The sequence below is a fragment of the Chrysemys picta genome, chromosome 5 (assembly GCF_011386835.1).
Source record: "Chrysemys picta bellii isolate R12L10 chromosome 5, ASM1138683v2, whole genome shotgun sequence".
In the NCBI taxonomy this organism is placed as follows: domain Eukaryota; kingdom Metazoa; phylum Chordata; order Testudines; family Emydidae; genus Chrysemys; species Chrysemys picta.
Window position 1 is genome coordinate 33,246,319 of NC_088795.1, and position 19,982 is coordinate 33,266,300.

A 19,982-nucleotide genomic window follows, 5' to 3' on the forward strand; every position below is an offset into this window, starting at 1 on the left:
GTCTTCCTCCCGAGGGCATCTAGTACTTACAACAAAAAGCCTTCCAGCCTGCTAGACCTATTAGCACAACACTGAAACTTAAAGAGCCATTCAAGTGGTAATGAAGCCATTTAACAGGCATTTGCCAACCCCCAGGTATCTGCCAGTTCCTGAATTTACTGACAAAAACAGTTGTGCATTACTGTAATATTTACTCAGAACATATTAGTCTACAGAACCTTAATTTAAAATTTTCTTTAAAAATATTTCACTAGTGTGTTGCTGAAGATTATAAAATCACATCTATAAAAAAATCCTTGCATAAATTTTTAGATGCACAAGCTAAGTATTCATCTTTAGCCTTAAATGCTTGGATCTTCAGACATTTCGTTTTTTAAATAAATCCTTCAAAAGACCACCCTTATCAAAAATACACATGTGAGCCTGGGCTGCCATTGGGCATAAGGGGCACCAGTTTAATAATACTGCATAGGGCCCCATAAATCCTAAGGATGACCCGGGGTGGGGGGGGGGGGAGTTCTGTTTAAGTTAGATGTTATATTACAGTTGATGTTTGTTTATTAATCTCTTATAACAACCTCTCCTTCCCCTCCCCCCTCCCCTGCCAAAAAACCCCATCTGCTTCATTTTTAAGCTCAAAGGTTGAGGCCGTTGGCTTCTAATGTGAATTTTAAGTGCCTTTGGATGGGGGATGGCTGAATTTGCTTTCAGTGGGAACACTTTAAATCTAAATGAACCATATACAAAATGTTTATAATGGTCTTTAGTGGATGTGTGCTTTGGGCTAACTTGTGCCTACACTTAAGGAGGATGCTGCATAAGCCACTGCACCCAGAAGCCGCAGGAGGAATTTTAGCCTACTGTTTGATTCGGTACATGCTAGCCTGGCATACCACCCTAGGAGAAGGTGCAGCACATGTTCACCTCCACAGCCGATGTGCTTTTCACTTCACTTTTGGGATGATAAGTGTTGGTGCTAGCCCTGTACAGTCAGTGTGCTCCCAGCTGCACTGTCTGGCCACTGCACAGAGTCTCTGTGTAGTGGAGGGTCGTTGAACCCTCTCCCCTTCCCTTATGCACTTGCACAGGGTCAGCCACAATCTGGTTTGTTTTTAGTAAATGAAAATATTGTAAAGCTAGATATAATGCACAGCCACTATTGTAGGGTTGAAACTCAACTTCTTACAGTTCCTGTATATGGGCTTGATTCTGGAGAAATATGTCTAGGTTCCAAGCCAAACAAATGTACTATTGATTAATTCATGGCTCTGAGAGGTTAGCTTCTGTAAGGCTGCAGGGATTAACCACACATCAGCAATCTATAAAGTCAAAATTAGCCTTCATACCAGAACACTACTTTTCCTGGATAGATCTTACAATTGCCTGAATATGTATTTAGCTGATGTTGATTTTGTTTTTAATTACCTTTATAAATTTTTTTAAAAAGAAAAAAAGTTCAGTGAGTAGAAAATACACCTCTACCCCGATAAAACGCTGTCCTCGGGAGCCAAAACATCTTACCACGTTATAGGTGAAACTGCGTTATATCGAACTTGCTTTGATCTGCCGGAGTGTGCAGCCCCGCCCCCCTGTAGCGCTGCTTTACTGTGTTTATATCCAAATTCGTGTTATATCGGGGTAGAGGTGTATGCTAAAAGGTGAACTTGAATTGTTTCTTTATAAACTGTTTAAGATCCAATCATTAAGAACCCTACCAAAGCCTGCACAGAAGTCCCTGCTATATGTGGGCAAATCCCTCTGCAGGATGAGGTTCTAAAAAATTGTGAGTCACCTTAAAGTACAGATGCATTTTAAAAGAAAACTAAGGATTTTGCTATTCACTAACTGAGTTCAGAATTCTGTGTTTTTCTCTTGCAAGAGCTGCTGTCATTAGGCACCTATGTCCTGATTCAGCAAGGTATTTAATAGATAAAAGCCTGTTTAAAAAGAGAGAGAGAGATTGGACATCATTCTTTTGTTCTTTTCTAGTTTTAAAATGTAGATTTTTGGAGGAGGAAAACTACTGAGTAAAATCTCTGGCCTTTAAGCTCCCATTGAAAAGCAGAATCAGAAGTACTTATTGTCACATGATAAAATAACTTACTTGGCATAACTGACCATCTATTCTCAAGGGAGCTAACTTGTCTGTGGCCTAACTGTAGTTAACCTTTCTTGAGCTGGGTCTTCCATGTCAAGATATGTGTCAGTGCCTTGAATATAAGAAAGTTGTTTTAAGGAAGCTTATACTATGACTGCTTGAACTATCAACCAGAATCTTCACTTTCCTGTTCTACTAATGCTTAAGTTCCACAAGCATAAATGTCTACTGGAAAAATGGATTATGTGACTTCTGCTAGAACTGAAGAGGGAAAGTATTTTTTTTCAATAACTCATTATGTAATCTAAGGCAATACTCTATTCAAGACTAAAAACATGAGGAAGTTGGCCAGTGAGTGAGCTTTGAGAAAAGTAGTTCCTGCAGATTAAAGTCGTGCTCTGGCTGAACAAGTAGGGAAACACTCAATGAAATACTACTCATCTCCTGGAGGATGCAAGGCCTCTATATTTAAGAGTTTCACTGTTAAAAATCCCTCATGTATTTGCACAAAGGCTTATATATATATATATAATGTCAATTATATGTATTAAAATACGGGTATAGTGAACTTTGATTCAAGCAAACATTTTCTAAAATCTTACATTCTGCTTATGGACACAGGTGCATAGTTTGCTGATGGGATGTGTGCCAAACATATACTGAGTCAGGCTGCATACTTGCTTTGCCATAAGGAAGTTACATTTTAGAAAACTCTTAAAATCTTATACAAACATCTGAATATTCTGTTGGTCATTTATATTGACATTCTGTTGTAAGATGCTGCCCCTGTGAAACAGCTAGGTAAAACTCCCCTTACAGATCATGTTATAGATCTTTTTACTTGGGTATGGATATTTTATTGTATGTTTACAATCTTAGTAAAAAAGACAAGGTAATGGTTGAAAAATGGGTGAGGGGAAGTGTATTTTTGCATTGGATAGTGTGCACATTTTCCAGGTGGAGAAGTGGTTGGGGTCTTTTTGATTAATGGAAACAAATACTTCTGATCAGTAGCTAGGATGACCAGACAACAAGTGCGAAAAATCGGGACAAGGGGTGGAGGGTAATAGGAGCCTACATAAGAACTGTCCCTATAAAATCAGGACATCTATTCACCCTATCAGTAGCAGTGGTCTCAGTTCACCACCTGCCCAGCCATTCTTGTGCGGAACTCCTATTGACATGAATGGGAGATTTGCACAAGAGTTCAGTTGAAAATTATGTACTATAGATCCACACTGCCATTAAGCCACAGTACAGATCCAAAAGTAGAATTTTGCCTTTACAATTTGTCTTTAACTACTGTATGGTAAATGAAAAAGTAGGGTTTTTTTTATTTCCTAGATAAAAGTTCACTATTAACAGGAATACATCATTGTATTTGTAAATACATGCTACCTGTCCATCTAACATTATTTAGATAAAAATTGACTAAGTTACTGGTGTACACTTCACTACTTTCATGCTTGATTAGTGGATCACAGATGTCAGCTTTAAACTATTCTGTAACTTATGGAAGATGTTTATCTATAGTAACAGTTTTATTCTGAGAAATTTGTAATATTTTGAAAGGACATGTAACACTAGAACAGCATTTTCTTCAAATAAAGTGCCTGTGAAAGCAAAGATCCAAATGGTTGTCAACAATTTGAAATGAACTTTATAAAGCAAATAAAAAAACAAGCTCCTTGCTTAGAAAAGTCTACAGTCTAACTCAAACACTTTACATTGTTTGATAATGCAAAAAGTGATAACATTAGCTGAATTGTAACCTACAGAAGTCCTTTGTATCCATAAAACTACAATGGTACTATAGTTTTGAAACAGAGAAAGACCAAGATATGGGTAGTTTATAAGAGTTTGATAGTAAATTTACCAGTAAGTTGAGAATTATTTTTTACTAATTAATAGAATTTCAGAAGTTTTGCAATTTTAATTTCATAACTGTTCTCAGTTGCTTGTATAAGTACAGAATAAGTGACTGTTCTGAATTTATTGGATATTTCCTTATTTTCAAAGGTATGTATGCATCACTATGATGCTAAGGCACCTCTATTTTTGTCTGCCCAGAGTAGGGGGGTAGGTAAATTGTGTGTGTGCTGGCCCACTGAAAGAGGCTGGGGAGAGCGTTGGGAATGGGTTTGGTGCCAGTGCTCTGACACTGAAAGGGAAACACTTGAGAGAATGGAAGGAAGAGGTGTTGTCTGTGCTACTGTAGGGGTAGCTAAGAAGTAAATGGGAAGGTGATGCCAAATCATTAACACTAGTATTGAAAGGGTTACATCTGCAGGAAAGTGAATAGGAAGGAAGTTGTTGCCTGCTTTAGCCATTCTATCTTTCCAATGCTATGACAGACACCCTAATTTCTGCCATCACATTTCCAGTCTCCATCCCCCAATCCTTCTAGACTCTCTGCCTTCCTTTACTTATCTCCCATCTCTCTACCTCTAATTCCTGTCCACCCAAGCTTCCCTGAGATTTTATGACTTTGTGCCTTCCCTTCAATGAAGCTGGTGCCCCGTTCCCTCTTGTGAGTTCTGGTGATGCTCTGCGGCCAGTGACTGATGCAATCACCCTCCTCATTCAGTTGTTCCTTTGCTAGTGTGTTCTAAACCCCAAGACATCCTAATCTTTTGTGCTTGGTGTGGGAGTGGGGCAGATTAGATGGAGAGAAGAAAATGAAGAGGGCAATAACTTACTGCCACATTTACTTGTGACAGAAAGGAGCCCAATTACTGGAACCTATGCAGGTGCATCTCTGGTGCCCCGGTACTTCTGAAACTGGAGGTCTTAATAGCCTGCTCAGGCAGACCAGGTGGAGGTCAGTGGGTCTGAGATGGGAACAGAGGGAGGGACAAGAGTCCACATTCATTCCCATGCCCTGACCTTTTGAGGAAAGGCACGCAGAGAATGAAATGAAGTATCTGAAGAAAAGCGGAGGCCAGGGAGTCAAAAAAAAAAGATGTGGTTGCCAGTTGGTAGCATAGCCCTTAGTGGATGGATGATCCAGTTATTTGGGGGGCAAGGAAAGAATGTTTAATGCATGTACCCCAGTTACATCTGGGGCAGATGGACCAGACGATGTGGGTCAAGTACGAGACTGACTCACAAAATCCAGGACACTATCAATTTCTCACACTTTAGAGCCTTGTCTTTACTTATATTCTGACCATTATTCTGTTGAAATAATTATGTCAATAGGGAGGCAGAAGGGATGGATCATGCATTGCTAGGTGTGGGAGAGTAAGTTAATACATCTAAGGGAAAAAAGTGTCTGCAATTCATCATTTCATTCAAATTGTCCAGATACATGAAAGTCTGACATTTTGAGGAGTGTTTGCTTAAAAAATGGCTCCTTCACTCAGCAATCCTCTGGGGGGAAAGGCATCAAGGTTTCAAAATTTTAAACTTTAATACTGTCACAATTTGAATTTTAGCTTTTTTCTATGTGAAAACCACATTTTATGAAATTTCACACACAGGTGAAATTTTGCTTGCACAAAGGCACCTGAAATGAAATCATATCCTGTTCAGAAGGAATGCAAAACTCATTGTGACTTATTTTTTCCTGAATAAATTTTTCTCTCTCTCACACACACACACAACCACAGCCACAGAAACATAAACAAGAAGCCTATCAACTGATCAAGCTACTTCTCCAACAGATTATGAAAGAAGGAAGAAGAGAGGTTATTCCTATTTTTAAAGACATGGGAGATACTCTGATTTTAACATAATGGGAGCCATATAAATATGGGGATAGATAGGGATAATCTTCCTATGCTATGTGGCGGGGTTTGGTAACCCCAGATACCTTTCTTCTCTAATTTCTATGGTGGCAAAGTTGAATTAAAATAGTGAATGCAGCTACAATGAGTGGAGAGGAAAGAGGTTGGGAGGGGGCACACATTCACCTGATACTGTTTTCCCCCATAAAAACAGCAGAATTCTTCAGTACTCTATTTATTGGTTCTTAATGCTTTAGCCTTTCTCTTTCCAAATTAAGACTGCAAAATATACTGTAATTTTTCCTTATTCTGATAAAATGCCTAGTTCAGCTAAACAGTTGCATGCCCACACTGTCTCATGCTGTTTTCTTCATATTGTTCCAAGCTATCTGCATTCTTTTAAATGTTACTTCCCTATTTATAGAAACATGTTTTCTGCTGACTGTTCTAATTAAAGTACTGAGAGTTTCAGCCAAATCCAAGGGAAGAGGCTGATTAGGTTCTTCTTTTTCAATCTGATTTGTCTCCTTGAACTTAATTTCTATTATATTGTATGTCAGCAGCTAATAAAATATCAGCCCCTTATATGGTGCAGATTAGTGAGAGATTGTATCTAACAGTTTCATATTTGTTTGAAGAAAAATTGGCCTTGACTATTTTAAATTTCAAATAGGCCCACTTCAATAGACTCCTTTATAATCAACATACATTGTTTTTAAATATAGCTCAGCTAATATCATAGAGCTTTTCATGGTAAATTGCTGTAGAGTTAGAGACATTCTAATACTGAAAAAATAAACTATTTGGGGTCCTCAGCAACCCACCCCCTCCTTTGCAGCTGCCTTATTGGAGAATTAAGGCTATAATGCTGGTGTATATGTGCCCTTTCTCGACAACCTTGTTTAGTAAATGCTACTGATATTCTGCCTTAAAAAATAATGTATCAATTTCATAACATCATGAGGTTGTGCAGTAACATGTCTTCTAGCACAGTCTCCAAGGTTGGGCAAAACACACATTGGGTGATATGGGAGGTGCAAGAGTGCCTTTCTAGACGTGAAGCTCAGAATTGTGACGACCAGTCATGGAAGAGCCACATCAAGCCCTCCTTCTTGGAGAGCAGGCCATTATAACAGCAGGGTCTTAGAGTGTCGCAAATTAAAAGGGTAGATGAAATGGAAAAGATTTCTGAAAAGAAAGATACAGTTCTGTTCATCAGAACTTCTTTGGCTCCAACTACAAGCTTAGAGTGGAATCTCCTCAAAGCAAGGACTGTCCTCTTGAAGGCTTTGAAAAGCATCTATAACATACCATGGCAAATGAATAAATCCAGGCTGATTCTAGATGATTGTGGGGACTGGTCAATAATTAAGATAAGAAATTGGTGAAACTTCTATCAAACAAATACACATTTGTCATTGCTAAGTGGAAATTCACCCCTCCCCTGCTGTGCCATTCCTGTGAAACTGAGCAAGAAAGAAGGACTTCTTCCTTTTTAATAGTTTGGCAGCATTCTGAGTTGTGCAAATCATTCATAATAAAAACAGGTGAACCATGGTGGTCTTGGCTGAGTTTTCGACATTGTCCCAACCACTGCTCAGGCATCCTGGCTTCTTCTTCATTAACAATGTAGTAGATCTTTCCTGTTTCTGCACCCCAATGTGGTTTGGGAGTTATAGCTCGAGTTTGAGGGTCTAATGTTACTGCAAACTTGCAAACTATTCTTGTGAGATTTTGCCCCTGTATGATGGAAAACTCATCAATTCCGCTGATTTAATGAGAAGTCTACACTCATGAAGAGTGCAACCTAGTTGAAGTCCAGCAGTTCTCACAAGATTTCAGTTCTGTGCCAAAATCTCATGAAAATGGAAGTTCTTGTGAGATTTCGGTCACATGTGAATTGGAGCTGGAACATATACTTTTAGTTTTGGATCCAACCCAGAACCAAAACAGCAGGGACAGTTTCACACCTGGGAAATTGAATCAAAATCTCCTCCTGAAATTTGAAATTGGTTGGACTTCAAATTGTGGTTTTGGCCCATCTCATATTACTTGTGGCCTTTGGCATCAAACATACTAGAGGGTGTAAATTTTGTAAATCATACTTGAGAATTACAAAAAAGTTAACCAGTGATATTCCTGGGTGAAACGTTGCAGCTGTGCATGACAAATCTTGTCAGACTGGCTGATATTTATAGTTCATGCCTATATTTTATGGCATCATAGACGATAGTGTAGGATAGGCCCAGAAATGCACAGTTCCAGTGCCAGTGGAAGCTTGTTGTGGATGCAGGGTGGTGCTCTAGATGGGGAGCAGGGGTGGTAGGAGCAGAGGGGAATGTTGGGGTGTCGGGGATAGGAGGGGGAAAGGGGTGGTGCTCAGTGAGGGGCATTAAAGAGACTCTGTTTGTGTGTGTCCTACATGCTCCCCATCCCCATCCCAGATGTGATGACCAGTCCTGCCCCTCTGGGTCCTGCTCCTGCCTCCACCCCACCTTGCACCAACTGTGCGCAGATTATGGGCAGTGACAGAGGGGCAGAAACATAGATCAGCCCAGCCCGCTCCCCTGCCCACTATATTTCCACTGCAGAGGCGCTAGCCTCTATTCCTCCCACCTCTGGTTTTGCTGCCTCCGCAGTTTCCTCATTTATTTATTATAGTTCCTCAAACTATGTCTTTCTTTGGGACATTGTCATCACTGGTGGCCCACCAGAGCTACGCGCTGATTCAGCAAAGCACATAAGTGCTTTGATAAATAGGGATGGACTGAGGCACATGATATGCTTAATTTATTCCTTTAAAAGGGATTAAGCTAAAAGAAACTAAGGCTTCTTTACTTCTGAATAAGAGCATCCACACAGGGGGCTGATGCACGTTAACTAACGCACTTTAAATTCGTGCCTTTAGTTAATCTGGCTTAATGTTCCTGAGTGTCTCTGAGCAGTGGTATCCCCAGACTGTTATGTTGGTTTTAATTATTAGCACATCCTGGTGCCACGAGAGTGGGTGCGGCCAAGAGGAAAATGAAAAAGGATATTTGCTGACTCTATTTATGGACAGCCCCATTTCCCATTTGCAAATATCTAGGAGTCGCTGAATGGATTAGGCAGGTGCCAAGTTCCTTCTTTCCCCGCAGCCTGCCACCACCACTGGCAGGAACTGCAAAGCAACTTTTAGAGGGGGGGAAAAACAATAACTCGGAGCCGTGTGCTGCTTTATTTGCTCTGCTCCCACCCCGGATCTCTTTGCAGGGCTGGCGGCCGCTGCTGCTGCAAGGGGACAGTGAGCGGAGGCAGGACTCAGGAGAAGACTGGTGGGGGGGGGGGGGTCAAGTCTGGGGAGAGGGAACCCCCTAGGCTGGGGACGTCACGCGGCCAGCTGGGGGGCGGAGTCGGGGACTCTTCCCGGGGTCTGGGACGAGTCGTGACGCACAGAGCTCCGCCCCCAGCCGGAGACAGCCAATCCCAGGAGGCGAGGCGGGCCGGGCGCCTCGGGGATGTAGCGGCCGTGCAGAGGCTGCGCTGCCAGGGCGGGATGGCCTGTGCAGGGCTGGCGGGCTGGTCCTGGCCGCTGCGGGACCCCGTTTGCTGCGCGCTGCTGGCGGCCGCCGGGCTCTTGCTGGGGCTCTACTGGCTGCTGAGCCGCCCGCCCCGGGGGCTCCCGCCCGGCCCCAGCCCCTGGCCGCTCGTGGGCAACTTCGGCTTCGCGCTGCTGCCCGGCCCGCTGCGGAAGAGGTGGCTACTGAGTGAGCGGGCCGGGCAGGGGGGCTCCCGGCCGCTCGCCCCGCACCTGCTCCTGACCGGCATGGCCAAGGTCTACGGCAGCGTCTTCTGCCTCTTCGTGGGCAGCCGCCCCATGATCGTGCTCAGCGACTTCGAGGCGGTGCGGGAGGCGCTGGTCAGCCAGGCCGAGGTGTTCAGCGACCGGCCCAGCATCCCCATCGTGGCCATGCTCACCAAGAAGAAGGGTGAGCGCAGGGGCTGGGGGAGCAGCCGAGCGAGCCCCCCGGCCTGGCTCGGGCACTGGCCTGGCGCCGTCCGGCCGGGGCTGCAGATCCAGGGGTGCCTCCCCTGCATTGCACGGGGGTCCCTGCAGGAAGGAAATGTGGCCAGGTGGCTCCCTTCGAGGTGCAGCTTTCTCTCCAGGCAGGTCTTCTCAACCGGCCTTGGGGGAGGGGGTGCCAGGAAACGGGCAACCCTCACCTCTCCAAACAGGGAAGCCCCTAGCCTTGGCAATGGAGCCTTAAGCCTGCTGGATTCCTTATACTCACAACAAAAAGGGCTTGAGACACAGCAGTGCTGGGAAGAGATTGGTCTTTATTTCCTGGCCCCAGTCAATTGACATGGGTCAGATTATTAAAGGTCCCATGGCAGCTGGGGTCAATATCCACTGACTGGTGGCTGTCCTTACTCCCCTTCCCCCCCTCCCCCCATGTATGCAGGTACAAACAAGCATGAGACAAAATGTGTCTGGGTGTAGGGTGTATCCCGAAGAATTGGATTGCTTATCTTTCCCAAAAGTCTTAAGCCCTGCGTGCAGAGAGGAAGAATGGTGTAGCAGAAGCCACATCTACACTCAAAAGTTGAGTCAACCCAGCTACGTCACTCAGGGGTGTGAAAAATCCACATCCCTGAGTGACGTTGTTAAGTTGGAATAGCCCCTGGGGTAGACAGCACTAGGTCGACGGAAGAATTCTTCTTTCGACCTAGCTACTGCCCCTTGGGAGGTGGATTAACTAAGCTGACTGAGAACCCCACTCGTCAGTGTAATGAGTGTCTACAATGAGCACTATAGCAATGCTGATGTAGTGTTTCAAGTGCAGACAAGCCCTAAGGCACTGGATGGGGTCTCAGTATATCTGGGTTCAATTATCAGATCTACCACAGACTTCCTGCAAGGCTTGGGCAAGACTCTCTCCCTCTTTATTCCCCGTCTTTAAAATTGGGAGAAGAGTATTTCTGTACGTAACAGGAGGAGGTATTACAGTAAATTCATTACTTTTTTGCAAGATGTTCGGATACGATAGTGATGGGTCGGGACCTATGTAGATAAAAGTTGGATAGGAATTGATTATATTTAGGCCTAGTCTATACTAGAAAATTAGGTTGGTTTAACTACCTTAGTCGAGTGAAAAATCCATACCTCTGGGCACCATAGTTAAACCAACCTAAGTACCCACGTAGACAGCGCTAGGTCGACAGAATAATTCTTCCGTTGACATAGCTACTGCCTCTCAGGGAGATGAATTACATAAGCCATCGGGAAGCTCTACAGTTGCACAGCTGCAACTGTGCAGCTGTGCCTCTCTAGCATTTAAACTGTAGTCCTTAGTGGGGATGAATGAGAAGAACAGGGATTGTTTTGTATTATTAGTCTAGTGTCCAAGACTTAATAATATTTAGTCCTAGATCAGTATCAAAATATCACTATAATTCTGAGGGGCCAATGGCATCTAATGTGTCCTATGTTCATCAGGCTGGTATCTGAGTGTACAACAATTACATTAAATAAGTGGTTTCCTGACAGAGGGTCTGTCTCCTTGTGTTAGTAAGTGTTAGAGTTCTTAGGCTTTGGCACATCTTACTTTTGGGAATTCTAGCTTCTAGAGGGGGAGTTTTGTATTTTGTCCTAACTGTGGCATGTTCTGCAATCCAATCCAGAGCATGGAGCTCCATGTCTGAGGGCTGGCTTCTGACAGCTCTTCCCCCTCTTTTGTGAATTTCAGCCATTGATGTTTTCATTGTTTCTAATGAGTATAATAGATTTAGTGGCTCTTGATCGCTGAGGTTGTCCAGGCCTGGCCCACTGAGGGCTTTAAATGTCAAGGTCAGAAATTTGAATTTGATCTGTATCTCATGGGGAGCCAGTGAAATGTGCAGAGTCCCAAGGTGACGTGGTTGTGTGGGCTCAAAAGCAGGTTGCTGCATTTTTAACCAGCTGTTGCTTTTATCAGACTTTAAGTTCTGATGCCTTGTGAACCAGGGCTGAAAAATTTACTGGACTCCTAGATGTGAGAGTTTGGGGCAAGGATGCTACCACTAAAGGCCTGTGGTGGCATCTTTTCTCCTCTCTGGACCTCCTGGTTGCTATGTATCCTTGAGGTGAAACTATCAACTGTCCCTCCCATGGAAAATCTTGGCTGCTGTTTAGGATGGAGAGTGTCTGTCGCTCTCCCAGCCTCTGTTTGTTGGGTCCTCTCATGAATAACTTCAGTGCCTGCCTCTGCTGCTCTGTGTAGCCTTCTTGAGCAGCAGCAGCAGATTGAAAGTAGAGTGATCTTTGACCATTTCACTGCAACCCACCAAGTTCTGAATAGCAGCTATGAAACTAACTGATCCTGTTAGCCCACATGTACACTACACTAACATTTTTCTTCAAGCTTTCCACCAGTAAACTGCCACAGCTCAGCTCCACCTGTGGCAGCAATGTGGGGCATTAATGTAGTTTGGCAGCTTCTGGCAACCTCTGTTTTAACCACCACATCATCCAGATCTGCTCTGAACAGTGTTAGACAAGGTGGCGATAAAAGCACCAGCAGCAAGGCCATCCTAGCATTCGCACCATTGCTGTGGCCACTGAAGCTGCACCAGTGGCTATGCGATGATGAGAAAGCTGATGAGAAATGCTAGTGGAAACAAGGCCTACAGGTACAGCTGTTGTTTTTTTGTCAACAAGATGAGATGAGGTCTGAGTTGTCCTCTGCAGTTTTTCTGCTACAAAACCAAGGCTGGACCATAGTTCTTTAATGCTACCATACACATTAATTGAATAGGATAGCTGGTGTATTTTGGGAAAATCTGGGAAGGTAACCCATAATAAATACTTCTACAGGGCACAGAGTTCCCTGAGGACATTCACAGATAGGGGCATCAGCACCACATGCAAAAGTGCATCCTGGGATATCTTTTCTACTCTATGGTAAGAATGAGTCATGCCATGCCAGTCAATATAGTGCAAAATAAGCATGTGCTTCCTGGTTATGGTAAAATGACAACTGTTTGCTAGCCTAGCCCCTTATCAGGGTGCTACAGAGTGGGCCAGCACAATAACTAGTGCACGCAAGCATTTTAAATAGAATATCAACAACCATTTACATTCCAGAGGTGGAGAGGGGAGTTGTAGTACAGGCAACATCTGAATTTCACTCTGCAGCTGCTTTGAAAAGCTCTGTGTAGCAGCAAAGAAATTGAAGTCTGCAGGCTCTAACAAGTAACGTGACACTGGCTTATCTGTGGTTCATGTTTGGAAAGGTATCTCAGCAGTACTCTATGCTCTGTTATGGGATAGCTGTCCAGAGCATCCCCAAGTGTGTCAAATTTTTGAAAATGAAATCTTAAATTCTATAGAAACTGATGGTGTAGGTCCCCTTACTTTGGAAGCCCAGCACTTGGTTCTAACTATGGCAAATAGTGGACTATTGGATTGTAATGATCATTCTGGTCACTGTAAAGTACTTGCCTCTATTTTCCTTTCAATATTACTTGGGGGCCATTATCTTGAGAGAGAGTGGAGCTAGAAATCAGTGTTTTATGTTCTCTGAAAGTTCTGCATTCCACATTTTCTATAGCATAGGCACAGTGTTAATATCTAATTCCAGCAGATTCTGAGATACTGGCTAAACTTGTTTGCGTAACCCACTCGTGTGTTGTGTTCCCCTGATCCACAGAGGATGTTACAGCTCCTAGCTAGAGAGTTTGGCTCTTTAGCTCAAGCTGTAGATACTTATGCTTTTAAGACTGGAGATCATTAGTTCAATCCCTGCTGTCAGCCAAGGTGATAGCTGTCACATCAGCATGTCTGGTTGGAAGGAAGTAAGTTGATTGCTGGAATTGGTAATATGATTTAAGTTCTGTTGTTTCACAAAATTGTCAGAGCTTGGAATCAGGACATACAGGTTTGTTTGTTTGTTTGTTTTTAACCAATCAACTTTTCCACATACTGGCTCAGGATCAATGATAAAATACTGATCCTTGGTTTTTAATGTTGTATTGTTAAGAAAACTACTACTCTCCAAGTGAGAATAAACTATTCAGAACAGTTTTCAGAGTGGTAGCTGTGTTAGTCTGTATCAGCAAAAAGAACGAGGAGTACTTGTGGCACTTTAGAGACTAACAAATTTATTTGGGCATAAGCTTTTGTGGGCTAAAACCCACTTCATCGGATGCATGCAGACTCCAACGAGAAACAGCAGAACTGGAATTAATTTGCAAACTGGCCACCATTAAATTAGGCTTGAATAAAGACTGGGAATGGATGGGTCATTATACAAAGTAAAAACTATTTCCCCATGTTAATTTTTCCCCTACTGTTACTCACACCTTCTTGTCAACTGTTTGAAATGGGCCATCCTGATTATCACTACAAAAGTTTTTTTTTCTCCTGCTGATAATAGCCCACCTTAATTGATTAGTCTCGTTAGATTTGGTATGGCAACACCTATTTTTTCATGTTCTCTGTGTATGTGCATCTTCCTACTGTATTTTCCACTGCATGAATCCGATGAAGTGGGGTTTAGCCCACGAAAGCTTATGCCCAAATAAACTTGTTAGTCTCTAAGGTTCCACGAGTACTCCTTGTTCTTTTTATTCAGAACAGTGTATTTGACTACCTTTTTCTTCTGGCCTCTGTAGCCTCCCATTGTAAAGAAATGCTTAGTTGTTTTCTCTTCAGTGTAATCCATTCTCCTTTCTCTCATTCACTTAAGTTATCCAGAAAGGGATATAGTCACATGCTATTCTTTGTAGGGTACATGCTTTCAGCAGAACAAACAAAACCGAAACTAAAATTGCTAAAAAGATAAACCAAATAACACTTTTTTGTTTTTTTTCTAGTTGGGCACCAGTGATCTCTGGACTACTTTATCCTTTTCAGCATATTATCATCATCACTGATGCCCCACTCTCCATGTTTCTCCTCTAATCCAATCCAATTTTTCTTTAAAAGCCTACATTTTCAGTTGAATGGAACTACTGTATTTGTCCTATTTACATTACCATAAAGAGTTAATTTTTATTTCACAAACAAATACATGATGCAAATTTCCTGGAAAGTAAACATGATATATGTACTGATTTTTGTAATGCACATTCCCCATAGACAAATACCACCAAAAAGTAACAATTCTCCTGCTTCTTCATGTACTGATATAATTGATCTTAGATAAAGTTAATTAACTTGTTTATGGTTTCAGGATTAAGTTAATCTAGTCTAAAAACTTGTTGTAGTGACTAATACAACTCCATTTTTGGATTTAACCCAGAAGGCATGTTGACATAATTTAAAGTACATAGATTTGTGTTTTATGGAAGGTCAGCAGACTTTGTGCCAGTATTGGCAACATCAGGTACGGTCTTCCATGTTGTAGTAGTTGTTGGAAGACATCTTGGATAACTCAGAAATATATACTGGGAGATTTCTGAGCCCTTAGCTGAATGGTTGTGTGGGAGAGTTCTATCATACTTGGTACGCCTTGCCTATAGATGTGGAGGTTTCTTGATTTGGGTTTTTTGGCAAACCCCCCCCCCCCCCAAAAAAAAAAAAAAAAACTCTCTCTGATATAACTCCAACAGTGGTAGCAATGGTGTGAGCTCTAGCATTATGAACATAGAAGCCTAATAAGACTGTCTAATTCAGGAATTTGGAGCAATCAAATTTTTTAATTGCTCTGCTCCGGCACCAATAGTGACTGCTCCAACTCTGCTCCGACTCAAATTAATTTTTAACTAAATAAAAAGTGCATACTGTAATTTTGAAAAAACATTTTTTTTTATTCAGACTTTTAAAACAATTCAAGTGTCATCAACAATGATACAAACTAGAATCATTCATAATTTATTCTGTAAAAAAATTATTGCAGCAATCAAGTCGTTTTTCATAGCCTGCCACAAATCATTTAAAATTAACTTTAAAGCCGAAAACAGCTGCTCTACACTAGCTTGAGTTGTTGGCATGCTCGAAGCAATTCTACAGGCAGCCTGAATGCGGTGTGGGTAGCTGTGAATGGCCTCAAAAACAAACTTAACTTTTAGCCTACCAATAGATTTCATCACAATCTTCCTGAAAGTTTCTCTCGAATAATGCTTCATTACAATTACGAATCGCAGAAACTCGCCAGTATTGTTCTTGTTTATCCAATTCCTTTTCGAAGTCGTCATCTTCTGAAGAATTGATGCTTGTATTATCTACATTTCCCCGTGATGGTTGAAGACGTCTCAGGGATGAACGCTCGAACAAGTTCAGAATGGAGACGGAAGTTTGAGAACAGCCTGCTATTTCTGAAGGATGTGAACTTTCCGAAACTGCAAATTCGATTGTTGATGACTCCTTTTGTTGTGTTTCGTTTTCTTCAACCTCTTTCACGGAGTTCAAATGTAGCAATCGATTTTATTTTTCGAGTCGTCGAGCAATATCAAGGAGCCCTTCCTTTGCCTTTGGTATTTTCCTTGAGGTAAGAAGAATCCAATACCGTGGGTCAACATAAACTCTAGCAAGGAAGTGAATATTGTCTAAATGCTTCTCTTCGCGTTTCTGCATGGAAGATAGAATTCCTTCTGCAATTTGTCCACCATTTTCTTGCAAGGATTTTGACAGTTTTTGCCATTCCTTCATTAAAACTCCCGGGGTTACATCGACAGCTTGAAGATTCACAGTTGTTTGGTTTGGCTTTGTCAAGAGGTCTCGCAGGTTCTTCACTTCATCCCATTCAGTTTTTGTTAACTTGAGTTCTCTTGATCCAGCAGCAGCCACTTGTTCACAGTAAGACTGAAAAACGAGAAGCCGATCAGTCATCGCAAATGTTGAACCCCAGCGAGTCACAGTATCCAATGATTGAGTTACCCCATGTAGATCAAGCAGGACACTTTGAATACTTCGGGTTCGTAGTTTGACAACTTGTCAAATTTTTGCCAGAAATTTCTTCATGTTCTTTGTTCAGTCCATCCTAGATTGCCAACTGAAGTGTGAATACCACACTTACCAGTTGGACTTTTGAGTTGTCCTCATGAAGCCATGTTGGAAGTATGAGGCTAAGGTCATGAACCCATTGCGCAGCAGCATCCATGTTGTGTTCGATTTCATCCATTCCTTTAGTTCCTTCATCAGGCAAAATAGCTTCAGTTCTGTCCACATCCCTGTTCTCAGAGGTAGAAATGGTTTCATTGTCTTCGCTGAAATTTTTGATGGCTCACATCATGTTTGCTGCATTGTCAACGCAGATGCTCAGCACTTGCATTTCACTGATCCCAAATTTTTCTAAAATAGCTTTTACTTGACTTTTCACGTACGAAGAATTGTGACGCCTTTCAGTGTCGATTATGTCCAAGGTTTTTACCACAGCTTTATCTTTTCCTTCTTCGTAGTACTGAACATTGATTGCAAGGAAATGTCTGTTTCCACAGGTTGCCACATCCATTTTCAGGTAGCACAATTTTTGCTCCAAAGCTTTCTTGAGCTCTTCGCGACCAGACTCAGCTGTGCTGACAACTAAATGACGAACCACATCGTGCCCCGTCAAAATGCCAAGCTGCCGACCCATTTCTCCTGCAATTTTTTGGAATCCTTTGTTCTTTAGCCTGAAGGTAGTGAGTGTTGTTGAACTCAAGCAAACCATTTCCATCAGCCCTTCACGGAAAGTATTGGCATCCATGGTGACTGTAACCTTTGAGGACTTCAAATATGAGTCAAGTTTTGTTTGCTCAATTTTGGGTTTCTTTTCAGATGAAGCTCCGCAAAAAATCTTTTTTCCAGGAGTTTTCAAAGAGCCAGATGAATGTCATTTAGCCGCGTCAGCTTTCTGTTTTGCCTCATCTCCCTGGTCCTTTTTTGTAACCAGAGCCACATGGTTTTCAGGGTGGTTACGTTTTACATGCCACCAAAGGTTGAAACTTTTCACAGCACTTGCTTCACTTGTCTTGAAGCTACATGGTTTGAGCTCACCATTCACTTCCTTTTCCACCTTGCACGTTGCCGATTTCTTCTTTGCTTTTCCCAAAAGCCCAAATTTGGGCTTTTCAAATTCAAAAGTAAAGACGTCATTGAGATCCTTTTCCGTAAATTGGCTATCAATCATGGGGGGCGGATTTGATTTTTTTGTTGTTGAAGCCATGGCCAAATCTTCTTGTGCTGCTACCGCATCCAAATGTTTCTTATGATCTTCGAAAAGCAATGAACAAAAGCATTAAATTTTTTTATAATGTACCTGCTTGTGATATCTTAACCACTTAAGGTACTTCGAATTTATTTTGGGTTTTCTGGACAAAAATGATTGCATTTTATTTTTACACAAAATTATTATTAAAGTATATTTTAATATTTTAACGTTTCTTGCAGTTTTAATGAAGTAAGAAGTATTTTAATATACTTAATATAAATTTTTATTTATAAACTACAAGTTAGTTTTTATGAAATTTTGCGGTAAAAATATTCGAAATATTTTCCAAGTTTTTAATTAAAATCTCTAAAACACTTTAATATAGATATATCAGTGAAATTTGGTACGTGCTGTAGTGTTAGTATGTGCTATTGCTGTTCTACAACATTAATTGTTGGGAAGTAACAAGGCTACACGTTACAAGGTTGAAAATAAACTTTAACGGGAAAGCGGATTCAAATTGCAAAGCATAGTCCTTTTAGTAAAGAGAGCAAATTTTCAGAAATATGTTTTTGCTTCATCAGGCTGGAAACATTATACAAGAGAGCAAATAACAGGTTCTATATCTTGTATAATGTTTCCAGCCTGCTGCATGTGACTTTTTCAGTAAATTTAAAATTACAAACAACGCTACCAAAAGATAGTTGAACAGATGACATATAAAATAAGTCCACCAGAGTGATACGGGAGCATGTACAAATGAACAAATGTAACGGGAGTCCGTGTGAGAAATGAACTTAAGTGGTTAATATCTCTTGCGATATCTTAATACATCAATAAACAAAAACATTATTTTTTTTGCAATATATCTGTTTGTGATATCTCAAATGTTGCATCTTGTGTCACACTTTTCCGTAATTGCAGCACTCCGCACGTCTTGTTGATCAACCCTTACAAAAGAAGTATCAACCCATACTAATCTACGCGAGTACGTACTCGCCTAACCTTGGCACAAGGGTGGGAGCAGTCTGCAGTGTTGCCAGATGAGATAGGTTTTATTAAAGAATCAGATAATTATCTCCAAAAAACTTTATAATTTTGTATCTGTACATTAATTCTTGATTTTGGCTGAAGTGAGAATAACTGTGACATATTACGTAAAGTGGTAAAGTAGATGTTAATATCAATTGTTATACAATCTGAAACTTTTTGGCACCTTTAGGACTTTTTTGCTAAATATCATTCATTTTGGATTGAAAATGGAGAAAAAAAAAAAACTGGAGCAGTCAAGATTTTCTGTGCTCCGGCTCCATTCCAGCTCCGGGCAAAAACCTGCAGCTCCATTGCTCCGGGCTCCAGCTCTGGGCTCCACTCCAAAGCCCTGGGCTCATTCTCATTGCTTGATGCACTTTTATGGCTTCTTTAAGTTCTTCCTTGTATATACCCATTTGTGGGTATACTTGGCTCTCAGCTCATATACAGAGCAAGTGCTGTTTTCCCTAGCTTCTTTTTTCAATGATATTCTGTTAATAAACAAAAGTGCCCAATTACTCCTCTTTATTGTTACCTGGCACTCAGCCAATGGATTCAAGTTTCTTCTCTGATCTCCGTTGTTGCTCTAACCTAGTGCTCTTTCTCCTTTTTAATCTATTTCTCCATCTCTGTTAGTTTCTACCTATAGTAAGCTAGTTGTCAGTGCTCCCAAATGAGCTGGCATTTCCATGATTTTGATGATCTCATATGACAGTTTTCTCTGTGGAACCATGTCTGAAAAGACTTTTCCAGTAGAATGTCAGAGTTATGAACACTTTGGGAATGGAGGTTGTTCATAACTCTGAAGAAAATGTTATGGTGTTCTTTCAAAAGTTTACAACTGAACATTGACTTTATACAGCTTTGAAACTTTACTATGCAGAAGAAAAATGCTGCTTTCCCTTTTTTTTTTTTTAGTAGCTTACGTTTAACACAGTATGTTTTTGTTTGTTTGTGCTGCTGACTGATTGCGTACTTCCAGTTCCAAATGAGATGTATGGTTGACTGGTCAGTTCCTAACTCTGAGGTTCTACT

General features: G+C 41.4%; 1 protein-coding gene and 1 long non-coding RNA gene across 6 annotated transcripts in view; one reads left to right on the forward strand and one right to left on the reverse strand.

The window, feature by feature from the left end:
• LOC135983585 (uncharacterized) overlaps nt 1–19,982 on the reverse strand; it is a 52,028-nt gene that overhangs the window by 16,800 nt on the left and 15,246 nt on the right. The window contains exon 2 of one of the 2 annotated variants that reach the window (XR_010601284.1): nt 15,574–17,977. The exons of the other annotated variant lie outside the window; for it this stretch is intronic. This is a non-coding gene — a long non-coding RNA (uncharacterized LOC135983585). Of the gene's footprint in view, nt 1–15,573; nt 17,978–19,982 lie in introns of those variants that run through there. 2 annotated transcript variants of the gene reach the window in all.
• The window catches only part of LOC101939513 (cytochrome P450 2U1), a 29,180-nt gene continuing 18,468 nt past the window's right edge, over nt 9,271–19,982 (forward strand). For 3 of the 4 annotated variants that reach the window (XR_010601280.1, XR_010601281.1, XM_065596196.1), the window contains exon 1: nt 9,271–9,794. Coding sequence is in view for 2 of the 4 variants with exons in the window: in XM_065596196.1 (XP_065452268.1) it covers nt 9,362–9,794 (433 nt within the window). In the remaining 2 variants the exon portion in view is untranslated. The remainder of the gene's footprint in view (nt 9,795–19,982) is intronic. The other variant, XM_042859944.2, reaches the window with a different exon arrangement.